The 13,493-nt window shown below is 45.2% G+C and overlaps 1 protein-coding gene across 1 annotated transcript in view; it reads right to left on the reverse strand.

The window, feature by feature from the left end:
• The window catches only part of LOC109870632 (oxysterol-binding protein-related protein 6), a 74,725-nt gene that overhangs the window by 27,516 nt on the left and 33,716 nt on the right, over positions 1-13,493 (reverse strand). Inside the window, exons 3-7 of the mRNA XM_031805473.1 lie at positions 6,005-6,127; positions 5,772-5,825; positions 4,770-4,883; positions 4,203-4,394; positions 1,735-1,891 (exon numbers count right to left, since the gene is read on the reverse strand). Coding sequence (XP_031661333.1) covers positions 1,735-1,891; positions 4,203-4,394; positions 4,770-4,883; positions 5,772-5,825; positions 6,005-6,127 — 640 coding nt within the window. The remainder of the gene's footprint in view (positions 1-1,734; positions 1,892-4,202; positions 4,395-4,769; positions 4,884-5,771; positions 5,826-6,004; positions 6,128-13,493) is intronic.

A 13,493-nucleotide genomic window follows, 5' to 3' on the forward strand; every position in this document is an offset into this window, starting at 1 on the left:
TGAAAAATCCTAACCGGTTAACCTCTGATACACACACGCACACGTGGATTCTGTGTTGTAGATATGTGGAAGTGGAGTCAGGGCCTGAGGGCACACACTTAATGTGTTGTGAAATCTGTTGTGAGTGTATTGTAATGTTTTTTAAATTGTATAACTGCCTTAATTTTGCTGGATCCCAGGAAGAGTAGCTGCTGCCTTGGCAGGAACTAATGGGGATCCATAATAAATACAAATATGAATCATGTGAACAAAATTCCATCATGTGAACACAGTTCCATCATACGAACACAGTTCCATCATACGAACACAGTTCCATCATGTGAACACAGTTCCATCATATGAACACAGTTCCATCATACGAACACAGTTCCATCATACAAACACAGTTCCATCATACAAACACAGTTCCATCATACAAACACAGTTCCATCATACAAACACAGTTCCATCATACAAACACAGTTCCATCATGTGAACACATGAGAGGAAGAGAGGAAGAGGAAGAGAGAAAGGAAGAGAGGAAGGAAGGAAGGAAGGGAGGAATAGAGGAAGGAAGGAAGGAAGGAAGTAAGGAAGGAAGGAAGGAAGGAAGGAAGGAAGGAAGAGAGGGAGAAAGAGAGGGAGGAAGGAAGGAAGAGAAGGAGGGTGGAAGGAAGGAAGAGAAGGAGGACGGAAGGAAGGAAGGAAGGAAGGAAGGAAGGAAGGAAGGAAGGAAGGAAGGAAGGAAGGAAGGAAGGAAGGAAGGAAGGAAGGAAGGAGGAAGGAAGGAAGGAAGAGAGGAAGAGAGGAAGAGAGGAAGAGAAGGAGAAAGAGAGGGAGGAGGGAAGGAAGAGAAGGAGGAAGGAAGGAAGGAAGGAAGGAAGGAAGGAAGGAAGGAAGGAAGGAAGGAAGGAAGGAAGGAAGGAAGGAAGGAAGGAAGGAAGGAAGGAAGGAAGGAAGGAAGGAAGGAAGGAAAAGAGGAATAGAGGGAGAGAGGGAGGAAGAGAGGAGGGAAGAGAGGGAGGAAGGAAGGAAGGAAGGGAGGAAGAGAGGGAGAAAGAGAGGAAAAGAGGAAGGAGGGAAGGAAGAGAGGAAGAAAGAGAGGGAGGAAGGAAGGAAGAGAAGGAGGAAGGAAGGAAGGAAGGAAGGAAGGAAGGAAGGAAGGAAGGGAGGAAGGGAGAGAGGGAGGAAAATAGGAATAGAGGAAGAGAGGGAGGAAGAGAGGAGGGAAGAGAGGGAGGAAGGAAGGAAGGAAGGAAGAGAGGGAGGAAAATAGGAATAGAGGAAGAGAGGGAGGAAGAGAGGAGGGAAGAGAGGGAGGAAGGAAGGAAAGAAGGAAGGAAGGAAGGAAGGAAGGAAGGAAGGAAGGAAGGAAGGAAGGAAGGAAGGAAGGAAGGAAGGAAGGAAGGAAGGAAGGAAGGAAGAGAGGGAGGAAAAGAGGAAGAGAGTAAGAGAGGGAGGAAGAGAGGAGGGAAGAGAGGAAGAGAGGAAGGAAGAGAGGAAGATAATAAGAGAGAGGGAGAGAGGGAGGAAGAGAGGAAGAGAGTAAGAGAGGGAGGAAGGGAGGAAGAGAGGGAGTGAGGAAGAGAGGAAGAGAATAAGAGAGGGAGGAAGAGAGGAAGTAAGAGGAAGAGAGTAAGAGAGGGAGGAAGAGAGGGAGTAAGAGAGGAAGAGAGTAAGAGAGGGGGGACGAGAGGGAGGAAGAAAGGAAGGACAAGAGGAAGAGAGGGAGGAAGAGTGGGAGGAAGAACTTACCCTCTGTACACTTGTCCATCTCCTCTGACTCCTGGAGCCATGCGGCCACCTTGCTCTGCCCGTTACTGTAGGAGGCAGGCAAGCTGCTCCTGGTACTGGGGGCTGCGGGGGACTGCCATGGTGGAAGACTGGTGCTGCTACTGGGGGCTGCGGGGGACTGCCACGGTGGGAGGCTGGTGCTGCTACTGGGGGCAGGGGGGGGATGCCATGTTGGGGGACTGGTTCTGCTCCTGGGGGCCAGGGGGGACTGCCATGGTGGAAGGCTGGTGGGCTTGGTCTGCTGGAGGACATGGAGAGAGACAAAGGGGTTGGTTAGTTAACACACCTCAGTCTACAACACCTGAATAACACACACAGATGTGAAAAAAACATTATGTTTCAGGCTTTCAAGTCTAAGATAATTCCATACCTTCTAAGAGAAATCTGTATAATAGCTGAAGAAAAGGAAAAGACATAGTATGTGGCCTACAACTCTAAATGTCAAACCACCAAAGATATCCCTTCTGTTTCAACATCACTTCAAAGCAGCAGATGTTTACTGACTCGGTCTCAGGCCCTGTGAGAGTGCTGATCAGTAGGAGGCCATGCAGGCCCAGACCCAGCCCGGGCCCAGACCAGGCCCATACCAGGCCAAGACCCAGATCCATTCAGGCCCAGACCCAGACCAGTCCAAGACCCAGATCCATGCAGGCCCAGACCCAGACCAGGCCAATATCCAGACCAGGCCCAGACCCAGATCCATGCAGGCCCATATCCAGACCAGGCCCAGATCCAGACCCAGAAAAGGCCCAGACCCAGCTGCTCTGAATACAGGCCTGTTTGATGTCCTAATGGCTTCAGTCTGCCAGACTGTTCTCTCCCTGGGGACACAGTGTGTTTGCCTTAACACATTCACAGACAAATATAAGTGATACTGCATTACCCACTGTAATTACCCACTATAATTACCCACATCATTACCCTCTGTAATTACCCAGAGCATTACTCACATCATTACCCACATCATTCCCACTGCAATTACACACTGTAATTACTCACATCATTACACACTGTAATTACTCACATAATTACCCACTGTAATTACCCACAGCATTACCCAGTATAATTACACACAGCATTACACACTGTAATTACTCACATCATTACCCACTGTAATTACTCACATAATTACCCACTTTAATTACCCACAGAATTACCCAGTATAATTACACACAGCATTACACACTGTAATTACTCACATCATTACCCACTGTAATTACTCACATAATTACCCACTTTAATTACCCACAGCATTACCCAGTATAATTACTCACATCATTACCCACTGTAATTACTCACATAATTACCCACTTTAATTACCCACAGCATTACCCAGTATAATTACACACAGCATTACACACTGTAATTACTCACATCATTACCAACTATAATTACACACAACATTACCCACTGTAATTACTCACATAATTACCACTTTAATTACCCACAGCATTACCCAGTATAATTACACACAGCATTACACACTGTAATTACTCACATCATTACCAACTATAATTACACACAGCATTACCCACTGTAATTACACACAACATTACCCACTGTAATTACACACAACATTACCCACTGTAATTACACACTGTAATTACTCACATCATTATCCACTTTAATTACCCACTATATTTACACACTGTAATTACTCACATTACCCACTGTAATTACCCACAGCATTATGGCATTAAGACCATATCTGATTCAGACTCTTATAATTAGCTCAGTAACTGAACAGGGCTGTTAGTAGTAATTAGAACCAGTCACAAATGAAATGTTGCGTGTCTGTATACTGAAACATTAATAGCTTTTTATGTGGGTCAGACAGAAAAGAGCTCAGCTTACCACAACAGAGAACGACTGTGCCGAGCTAACTGACAAGGAAGAGGAGCTAACTGACAGGAAAGTGAAGCTAACTGACAGTGAATAGGTGCCAACTGCCAGAGAAGTGGCGCTAACTGCCAGGAAAGTTAGCTTTTCTGTCAGTTAGCTTCACTTTCCTGTCAGTTAGCTCCTCTTCCCTGTCAGTTAGCTCGGCACAGTTGTTCTCTGTTGTGGTAAGCTGAGCTCTTTTCTGTCTGACCCACAGGGAAGTAGCGCTAACCGCCAGGGAAGAGGAGCTAATCGACAGAGAAGAGGAGCTAACCGCCAGGGAAGAGGAGCTAACCGCCAGGGAAAGAGGAGCTAACTGACAGGAAAGTGAAGCTAACCGCCAGGGAAGAGGAGCTAACCGCCAGGGAAGAGGAGCTAACCGCCAGGGAAGAGGAGCTAACTGCCAGGGAAGAGGAGCTAACTGCCAGGGAAGAGGAGCTAACTGACAGTAAAGTGAAGCTAACCGCCAGGGAAGAGGAGCTAACCGCCAGGGAAGAGGAGCTAACCGCCAGGGAAGAGGAGCTAACCGCCAGGGAAGAGGAGCCCACCTTTACTTCATGTTGTCCTGCAGCGGGGGAGGGGGCTGGGTGGGGGTGAGGGATGGGGGACTCGGTGCTGGCAGGGGGAGGAAACGTCCTCATGGTGGCGTCTCGGGGGGAGCGGACGATCTCATTCTGCCGGTAGAGACGGTGGTGGCGCAGCTTGACCACCCAGGAGTCAAAGATGTCTGGGGACTTAATCTGTAAAAAGGACAGGAAAGGGGAGAGGAAAGAAGAGGAGAGAGATGCCACAGTAGGCTATTGTTCATAGAAATTGTAATCGTCCAAGCCCTCAGACAAGGGCTAGACTATCATCCATCCCGTGAATCTCTGTCACTCTTTCAAGCTAACCTTGAGGTGGTAGATATGTTTCTCTGTGTCCAACTCAATGCTAACCTTGAGGTGGTAGATATGTTTCTCTGTGTCCAACTCAATGCTAACCTTGAGGTGGTAGAGATGCTCCTCTGTGTCCAACTCAATGCTAACCTTGAGGTGGTAGAGATGCTCCTCTGTGTCCAAGTCAATGCTAACCTTGAGGTGGTAGAGATGCTCCTTTGTGTCCAACTCAATGCTAACCTTGAGGTGGTAGAGATGCTCCTCTGTGTCCAACTCAATGCGGCGGGCTCTCTTCTTGATGGACATGACAGAGAGACCCACATCAATGCAGCCATGCAGCTTGCCTTTCTGAATCTTAGAGAAAAGAGAGTTAACATAAGTCATGTATGGCATCTCATTGTTGCTGTATAAATGGAATCTCAAGGTGAAGAAAGAAAGATATCGGATCATGATCGAAAGGACTAATTGACTCTGTTAGGAATACTTTGCTCTTATAGGCCTACATGACCCTTGCGGGCCTACTTAACTCTTACAGGTCTACTTGAAGTCTTACAGGACTACTTGAAGTCGTATAGGACTACTTGAAGTCGTATAGGACTACTTGAAGTCGTATAGGTCTACTTGAAGTCTTACAGGTCTACTTGAATTCTTACAGGTCTACTTGAAGTCTTATAGGTCTACTTGAAGTCTTACAGGTTTACTTGAAGTCTTACAGGACTACTTGAAGTCGTATAGGTTTTCTTGAAGTCTTACAGGTCTACTTGAACTCTTACAGGACTACTTGAAGTCGTATAGGTCTACTTGAAGTCTTACAGGTCTACTTGAAGTCTTACAGGACTACTTGAAGTCTTACAGGACTACTTGAAGTCTTACAGGACTACTTGAAGTCTTAGTAAGTAACCACCATGAATCATCATTCTGCACTATTACGCAATATCATGCAGTGAGGCTAGTTTGTCAGTTTGGTTCAAAGAGATCAAGGCTGACAAGAACATGGCTGCTTCCAGGAGACACTGTGGAAGGACGGACCCTTTGGAAACATCAGATAAGTGTGGACGCAGCAGTTTTGCCAGTCATTTGAAGATTTCCTACAGAATGACACGGGCAGCAGAAACACTATAGGCAGAGTGACCCTGGAGGTGTTTCTGCTAAGTTACCATTGTGCCATAGGGATGCCAACTGAGGCTGCCCTCCATCCCTGCTCAGTCTCTGCTCCATTGGCTACTAGTCAGGGTTACTCACATCAATTGGTGACTTGGAGTACTTCAGCATCCCATTGTCCAGGACAAAAAAACGCTGTAGGAAAAACAAGAACAAACATTGAGTAGGAGAATAACAGCACTTGTCTCTGGAAATGAATGTACTCTTTCTGAAAGAGGGTGTGGTTGATGGCTTTTCTGAAGGGTTTAAACAACAAGGAAATCTATGAAAACAAGTACAAGTGTTGTTTCTCTCGGTCGGCCATCAAGCCCTACCTTGTGCCAGCCTTTCAGTGGCCATTTTCGCTTCTTCAGCATGAAGCCCTCGTGTTTATCTGGCCTCTGGACGTTGCTCTGACCGATTTTCAGCCCCTCAATGATTTCCCAGCTGTCTGCCTCCTAGAGATGGAGAGAAAAACAGAGCCGTGTCGGAATTCATCTGTTCACTTCTCTGGGTCCGGCGGTAATAGCAGAGAAAACAGCAACAGTACAGAAAGGCCCCCGACCCAGACCGCAGTGGTTTCCTCAAGTACATGGAGTAGCCAGCCAGGGCGTTGGCAGAACGAGCTCTATTTTGGTTGCCTCTGGTACATTCTAATGCTTTGATTCCATCCGAAATACACAGCTAAATTAATGAATACTTTAACGACTTTACCTCCCAGATTGGTAAAATGAGTTGTGGTATTGAGTGGAAAGACATGACTTGACTACAATTAAAATGACAGAAAATGTATGAATTCAGTGTGTTGTTAGTTGTTTTGATTATCGTCTCGGCCTTTGTGACCAACACTATTTTCTAAATATGTCACGCCCTGGTCTTAGTATTTTGTGTTTTCTTTATTATTTTGGTCAGGCCAGGGTGTGACATGGGTTTATTATGTGGTGTGTTTTGTCTTGGGTTTTTTGTAGGTATTGGGATTGTGAATTAGTAGGGTTATCTAGAAAGGTCTATGGTTGCCTGAAGTGGTTCTCAGAGGCAGGTGTTTATCGTTGTCTCTGATTGGGAACCATATTTAGGCAGCCATATTCTTTGAGTGTTTTGTGGGTGATTGTTCCTGTCTCTGTGTTTGTTTTCACCAGATAGGCTGTTTAGGTTCTCACGTTTATTATTTTGTATTATGTTCATGTTTGAGTTTTTCATTTATTAAAGAACATGAACACCAACTACGCCGCATTTTGGTCCGATCTTTGCTACACCTCTTCTTCAGAAGAGGAGATAGAAGAAAATCGTAACAAAATGAGAGAACCTTTAATATGAAAACCTCTCTACTCTTGAGATTCATGTCATATTTACAGTTTTTACTACAAGCCACAATGATGTTTCTTCTTCAAATTATGCTGCTACTGGGGGCAGGATGTTTGTGACTCAAGAAATTGGTAGTGTTTACGACTTATCAATCAATCACTGTGGATGGGAGATTGAGGGACGGTGGTAGATGAGTAATCTAGTCATAAAAACGAGTCTACAATTTCAATGTAGTTTATTGTGGCAAAAACCAAAGAAAAAAATATTGCAAACATGAATTCCCTGTTGAGAAACAAAGTCAGGAATAGATCTACCAGTATTTTTTATTTATTTAACCAAGTCAGGTAAGAACAAATTCTTGTTTACAATGACGGCCTACGCCGGCCAAACCCGGACGACGCTGGGCCAATTGTGCGCCTCCCTATGGGACTCCCAATCACGGCCGGTTGTGATACAGCCTGGATGACGGAATGATGGAAGACTGACGCAGCTGTTAAACCAGCAGTTGACTGCTCCATTGTCGACAGTGATTAAATCAGTAGATCTTCATCAATATCTTTAATAATACCATATAAGTATCCTTAGCTTTTAAAACCTTTAATCTGTTTAATTTTATAATATTTTGGACCAGAATGAGGCTCTCTCTCCACTAGCCTACCTATTGTTCCTGCAGTGAGGGTTCAGCATCTTCATCGAATATAATTCATCTGTGTTTTCCATAAACACTGTCCGTCTATTAAATAGCCGATAACAGACTCATTTTTAAACCGGCTACGAGGCTTCTTTTTACATAAACGTTTCAATCCGCGAGTCAGAAAAGTCTGTATAGACTACTACTATGTTTGGCGATTTATCTGCAGATTAATTATATTAATAATTAATCAAGAGGAGTCGCTACAGTCCCTAGTTCATATCCAGGCTGAATCACATCCGTCCGTGATTGGGAGTCCCATAGGGCGGCGCTCAATTGGCCCAACGTCGCCCGGGTTTGGCCGTCATTGTACATAAGAATTTGTTCTTAACTGACTTGCCTAGTTTAAATAAAAATTATTTTACTAGGCAAGTCAGTTAAGAACAAATTCTTATTTACAATGACGGCCTACCCTGGCCAGACTCGGACGACGCTGACTCCCAATCACAGCCGGATGTGATAGTGCCTGGATTCAAACCAGGGACTGTAGTGATGGGTCTTGCACTGAGATGCAGTGTCTTAGACCGCTGCGCCCAATGCATCAAAATCATTAAAGCAGTGCAATAACCAGTCATTGGTTGGATTCAGTGTATGGCTATTAAATCACAAACCCAGGTAGTAAAACGATCTAGACTGTTAATGCAAATGCCATAATAGAACTCCAAAAGAGACTAGAGATTAGGCCGAAGCAATGCAGCCTGACCAAGCAAAAAGACAGTAACTGCTCACTTGAGTTAATGTAATTTTTGCTACATTAAATACATCCTTAATCATGTGGACAAGTATCCTGCCTCTATTGTATTGTGTTCAGGAGAAAATGGGGGTCTTGTTATCAGTAACTGCATAAAGTCACTCTGAAACCAAGGTAAATAAAAGCATTTTTTTCTCAGTTCCACGCTATGAGCAGTTACTGCCTTTTTGCTTGGTAAGGCAGAAGCATGTTGCGTTTATATTTTAGTTCAGTATACATTGAAACACACTGGTGTTTTAGGCTACATTAACCTCTAATACTGCAATGAATCAAACCTTTACTACAGGTAAGGTCTTTAGGAGCAGGGACTATAACAAACAATCCTTGGGAATACCTTAGGGTGAATCTGGGTAAATCTGGGCAATAAATATCTAGACCTACACGGCAGCAGCACTGTGGGGTAGAGAGCCAGAGGGACACCTTAGGATAAATCTGGGCTACCCAGACTAGAGGTCGACCGATTATGATTTTTCAGCGCCGATACCGATTATTGGAGGACCAAAAAAGGCGATACCGATTAATCGGACGATTAAAACATATTTTTTTTTAAATAATGACAATTACTGAACACTTATTTGAACTTAATATAATACACCAATACAATCAATTTAGCCTCAAGTAAATAATGAAACATGTTCAATTTGGTTTAAATAATGCAAAAACAAAATGTTGGAGAAGAAAGTAAAAGTGCAATATGTGCTATGTAAGAAAGCTAACGTTTCAGTTCCTTGCTCAAAACATGAGAACATATGAGAGCTGGTGGTTCCTTTTAACATGAGTCTTCAGTATTCCCAGTTAAGAAGTTTTAGGTTGTAGTTATTATAGGAATTATAGGACTATTTCCCTCTATACCATTTGTATTTCATTAACCTTTGACTATTGGATGTTCTTATAGGCACTTTAGTATTGCCAGTGTAACAGTATAGCTTCGGTTACACCAGCCTCATCCCGGGAGGTGATAGGCTTGTAGTCATAAACAGTGCAATGCTTGACGCACAACGAAGAGCTGCTGGCAAAACGCACAAAAGTGCTGTTTGAATGAATGTTTACGCGCCTGTTTCTGCCTACCACTGCTCAGCCAAATACTTGTATGCTCATTCAGATTATATGCAACGCAGGACACGCTAGATAATATCTAGTAACATCATCAACCATGTGTAGTTAACTAGTGATTATGGTTGTTTTTTATAAGATAAGTTTAATGCTAGCTAGCAACTTACCTTGGCTTACTGTATTCGCGTAACAGGCAGTCTCCTTGTGGAGTGCAACGAGAGAGAGGAAGGTCATTATTGCATTGGACTAGTTCAATGTAAGGTTGCAAGATTGGATCCCCCGAGCTGACAGGGTGAAAATCTGTCGTTCTGCCCCTGCACGAGGCAGTTAATCCACCGTTCCTAGGCCATCATTGAAAATAAGAATGTGTTCTTAACTGACTTGCCTAGTTAAATAAAGGTAAATAAATAATAAATAAATACAAAAATTTTTATGAAAACTTGAAATCGGCCCTAATTAATCGGCCATTCCGATTAATCGGTCGACCTCTAACCGAGACCCCTTCTTTTACGCTGCTGTTTCTCTGTTTATTATCTATGCAAAGCCACTTTAACTCTACCTACATCTACAGTTGAAGTCGGAAGTTTACATACACTTAGGTTGGAGTCATTAAAACTAGTTTTTCAACCACTCCACAAAGATTGCACTTTTTGGAGAAATATCCTCTGGTCTGATGAAACAAAAATAGAACTGTTTGGCCATAATGACCATCGTTATATTTGGAGGAAAAAGGGGGAGGCTTGCAAGCCGAAGAACACCCATTCCAACCGTGAAGCACGGAGGTGACAGCATCATGTTGTCGGGGGTGCTTTGCTACGGGGGGGACTGATGCACTTCACAAAATCGATGGCATCATGAGGCAGGAAATTTATGTGGATATATTGAAGCAACATCTCAAGACATCAGTCAGGAAGTTAAAGCTTGGTCGCAAATGGGTCTTCCAAATGGACAATGACCCCAAGCATACTTCCAAAGTTGTGGCAAAATGGCTTAACGACAACAAAGTCAAGGTATTGGAGTGGCCATCACAAAGCCCTGACATCAATCCTATAGAACATTTGTGTGCAGAACTGAAAAAGCGTGTGCGAGCAAGGAGGTCGACAAACCTGACTCAGTTACACCAGCTCTGTCAGGAGGAATGGGACAAAATTCACCCAACTTATTGTGGGAAGTTTGTGCAAGGCTACCCGAATCGTTAGACCCCAGTTAAACAATTTAAAGGCAATGCTACAAAATACTAACTAAGTGTATGTAAACTTCTGACCCACTGGGAATGTAATGAACCACCTGCGCTGGTTCATCACATGATGGATGTTAAGTTCTACGTCAAGTACCCATTGGGCTTCAGCGCTGATCAACAGCAGACAGTAGTGATAATCACTGCCAGTGTGATTGTGATGAGACTCAGGGGCTGGGCTGTTGCTGCTGTGTTAATGATAGGATGTAACACAGTGTGAGGGAATATAAAACCCTGTCTACTCCCCAAATTACACCCTATTCCCTATATAGTGCACTACTTTTGACCTGCACTGGGTCTATTAAAGCACTGAGCTAAACCTATAGAGCCAGAAGGGAAAGCCTGACCTATAGTGGAGCATATTTACTGAGAGGATTTCTCAGTGTGGGCAGGTGGGAATAGGCCTATGTGGTGTCTGCTTGACTCTACACACAGAGAGATAAGGGCAGCAGATGGACTGTTCATCAAGAGGGGGACCTAGGAGCCAATCCTTGAACAGACCTTTCAGTGGATGTGATCTCTCTCAAGGCTCTCCGACATCTTAGAGCATTTACATTGAACCATGCCCCTTGACATCTTACATGCTGACCAGACCGGAAACTACACGTGCGCGAGCGTCGCAAAATAAATGTAGAAATTCATGTTATTCAATTATTGCACCCACACTGCTCGCGCGCGCCAATGCGCTTCTGCGAAGGGCTAAAATAGAACTCCTATTTCTTAAAAATAAAAAATCCCCCCTTTTTCTCCCCAATTTCGTGGTATCCAATTGTTAGTAGTTACTATCTTGTCTCATCGCTACAACTCCCGTACGGGCTCGGGAGAGACGAAGGTCGAAAGCCATGTGTCCTCCTCCTTCTTCTTAACACAGTGCGCATCCAACCCGGAAGCCAGCCGCACCAATGTGTCAGAGGAAACACTGTGTGTGTGTGTGTGTGTGTGTGATATAGACTGCAGGTGGTGTCTAGTTGCACTCGTGAGGGTCTCCAGAGCGTTTAATGGTGGTCAGTAGCATAAGGCGAAGTGATATGTATTGATCCCAGAGGGGCTGGATTTCATTAAAGCTTCCTCCACAAATAGCCACTTCACTCACTTTCCCCTCGCACACTGACACGCACTGCAGCCCAGCCTTTCATGGCCTTTACCCTGGGTCTGTAGTCTGCACCGCTTCCTCAGGAGTCCCTAGAGAGGATGTAACCCTTATATGGCACGGCACTGCACACTAACCAGCATAGACAATGAGGCAACATAGAGTTATCAAGAAGGGTCTTGTGGCTTGAGTTAATGCATCACTATGGTGATGGCGACACTGAGCTGGGCTGTAGCTAGCTGTGACGTTCACCTGGGAGCCAACAGGGACACAGGATAAGCCTGAATGAATTAATCACACCACATGGCCCCGCCTCCAGCCTCAACACAACTAGACAATCCACTAGGACTTTCCTGCCCGGTAAATGACTACAGTAACCAATTACAACAGCATTAACTTTGGTCCAATATCATTCTCTATGTATCGCAGCCTCAACAAAGAACAGACTAAAGTGATTCAATTGGACCCAAGTCCCTAATTTTTTTAGCACCTCTTACCTCCCTCAATCTCTACTTTAATTAAACTTGTGAAATTAGAGGAGTAGGAATGGGACATCAATATGTTATTGAGATCAGAGTGAGTTCAGACAATAGGCTAGAAGACTGCAGAGCTCACAAGGCATCTTTTGTACACCGTGTACAGTATTTGATGACACGGACCAGAGTAGGACACGGACCCAGAGAAGGACGGGGACCCAGAGAAGGACACGGACCCAGAGAAGGACGGGGACCAGAGTAGGACACGGACCAGAGTAGGACATGGACCCAGAGAAGGACGGGGACCAGAGAAGGACGGGGACCAGAGTAGGACACGGACCAGAGTAGGACAGAGACCCAGAGTAGGACAGGGACCCAGAGTAGGACAGGGACCCAGAGTAGGACAGGGTCCCAGAGAAGGAAGGGGTCCCAGAGAAGGAAGGGGACCCAGAGTAGGACACGGACCAGAGTAGGACAGGGAGCCCAGAGAAGGACAGGGACCCAGAGAAGGACAGGGACCCAGAGTAGGACAGTGCCCAGAGTAGGACAGGGACCCAGAGAAGGACAGGGACCCAGGGTAGGACAGAGTCCCAGAGAAGGACACAGACCAGAGTAGGACAGGGACCCAGAGAAGGACACGGACCAGAGTAGGACAGGGACCCAGAGAAGGACACGGACCAGAGTAGGACAGGGACCCAGAGAAGAACAGGGACCCAGAGAAGGACAGGGACCCAGAGAAGGACAGGGACCCAGAGTAGGACAGGGCCCAGAGTAGGACAGGGACCCAGAGAAGGACAGGGACCCAGGGTAGGACAGAGTCCCAGAGAAGGACACGGACCCAGAGTAGGGCAGAGTCCCAGAGAAGGACAGGGACCCAGAGAAGGACAGAGTCCCAGAGAAGGACAGGGACCCAGAGTAGTTCATAAGAGAACACACACGGGAGAGAAGCCTTACTCCTGCTCTGACTGTGGAAAGAGTTTCTCTCGACTGGGCCAGTTAAAAAGACACCAAGTTAATCATAAAGGAGAGAAGCCTTATCACTGATCTGACTGTAGATTTAGTTTTTTTTTATCAACAGCTGAGCTAAAAAGGTCATCAGAGAACACACAGAGGAGAGAAGCCTTACTTCTTCTCTTAATGTGGCAAGAGTTTCTACCGATTGGGCAATGTAAAAACACACCAACAGATACACACTTGAGAGAAGCCTTATCACTGCACTGA

This window comes from Oncorhynchus kisutch, linkage group LG26 (genome assembly GCF_002021735.2).
Source record: "Oncorhynchus kisutch isolate 150728-3 linkage group LG26, Okis_V2, whole genome shotgun sequence".
NCBI lineage: Eukaryota > Metazoa > Chordata > Actinopteri > Salmoniformes > Salmonidae > Oncorhynchus > Oncorhynchus kisutch.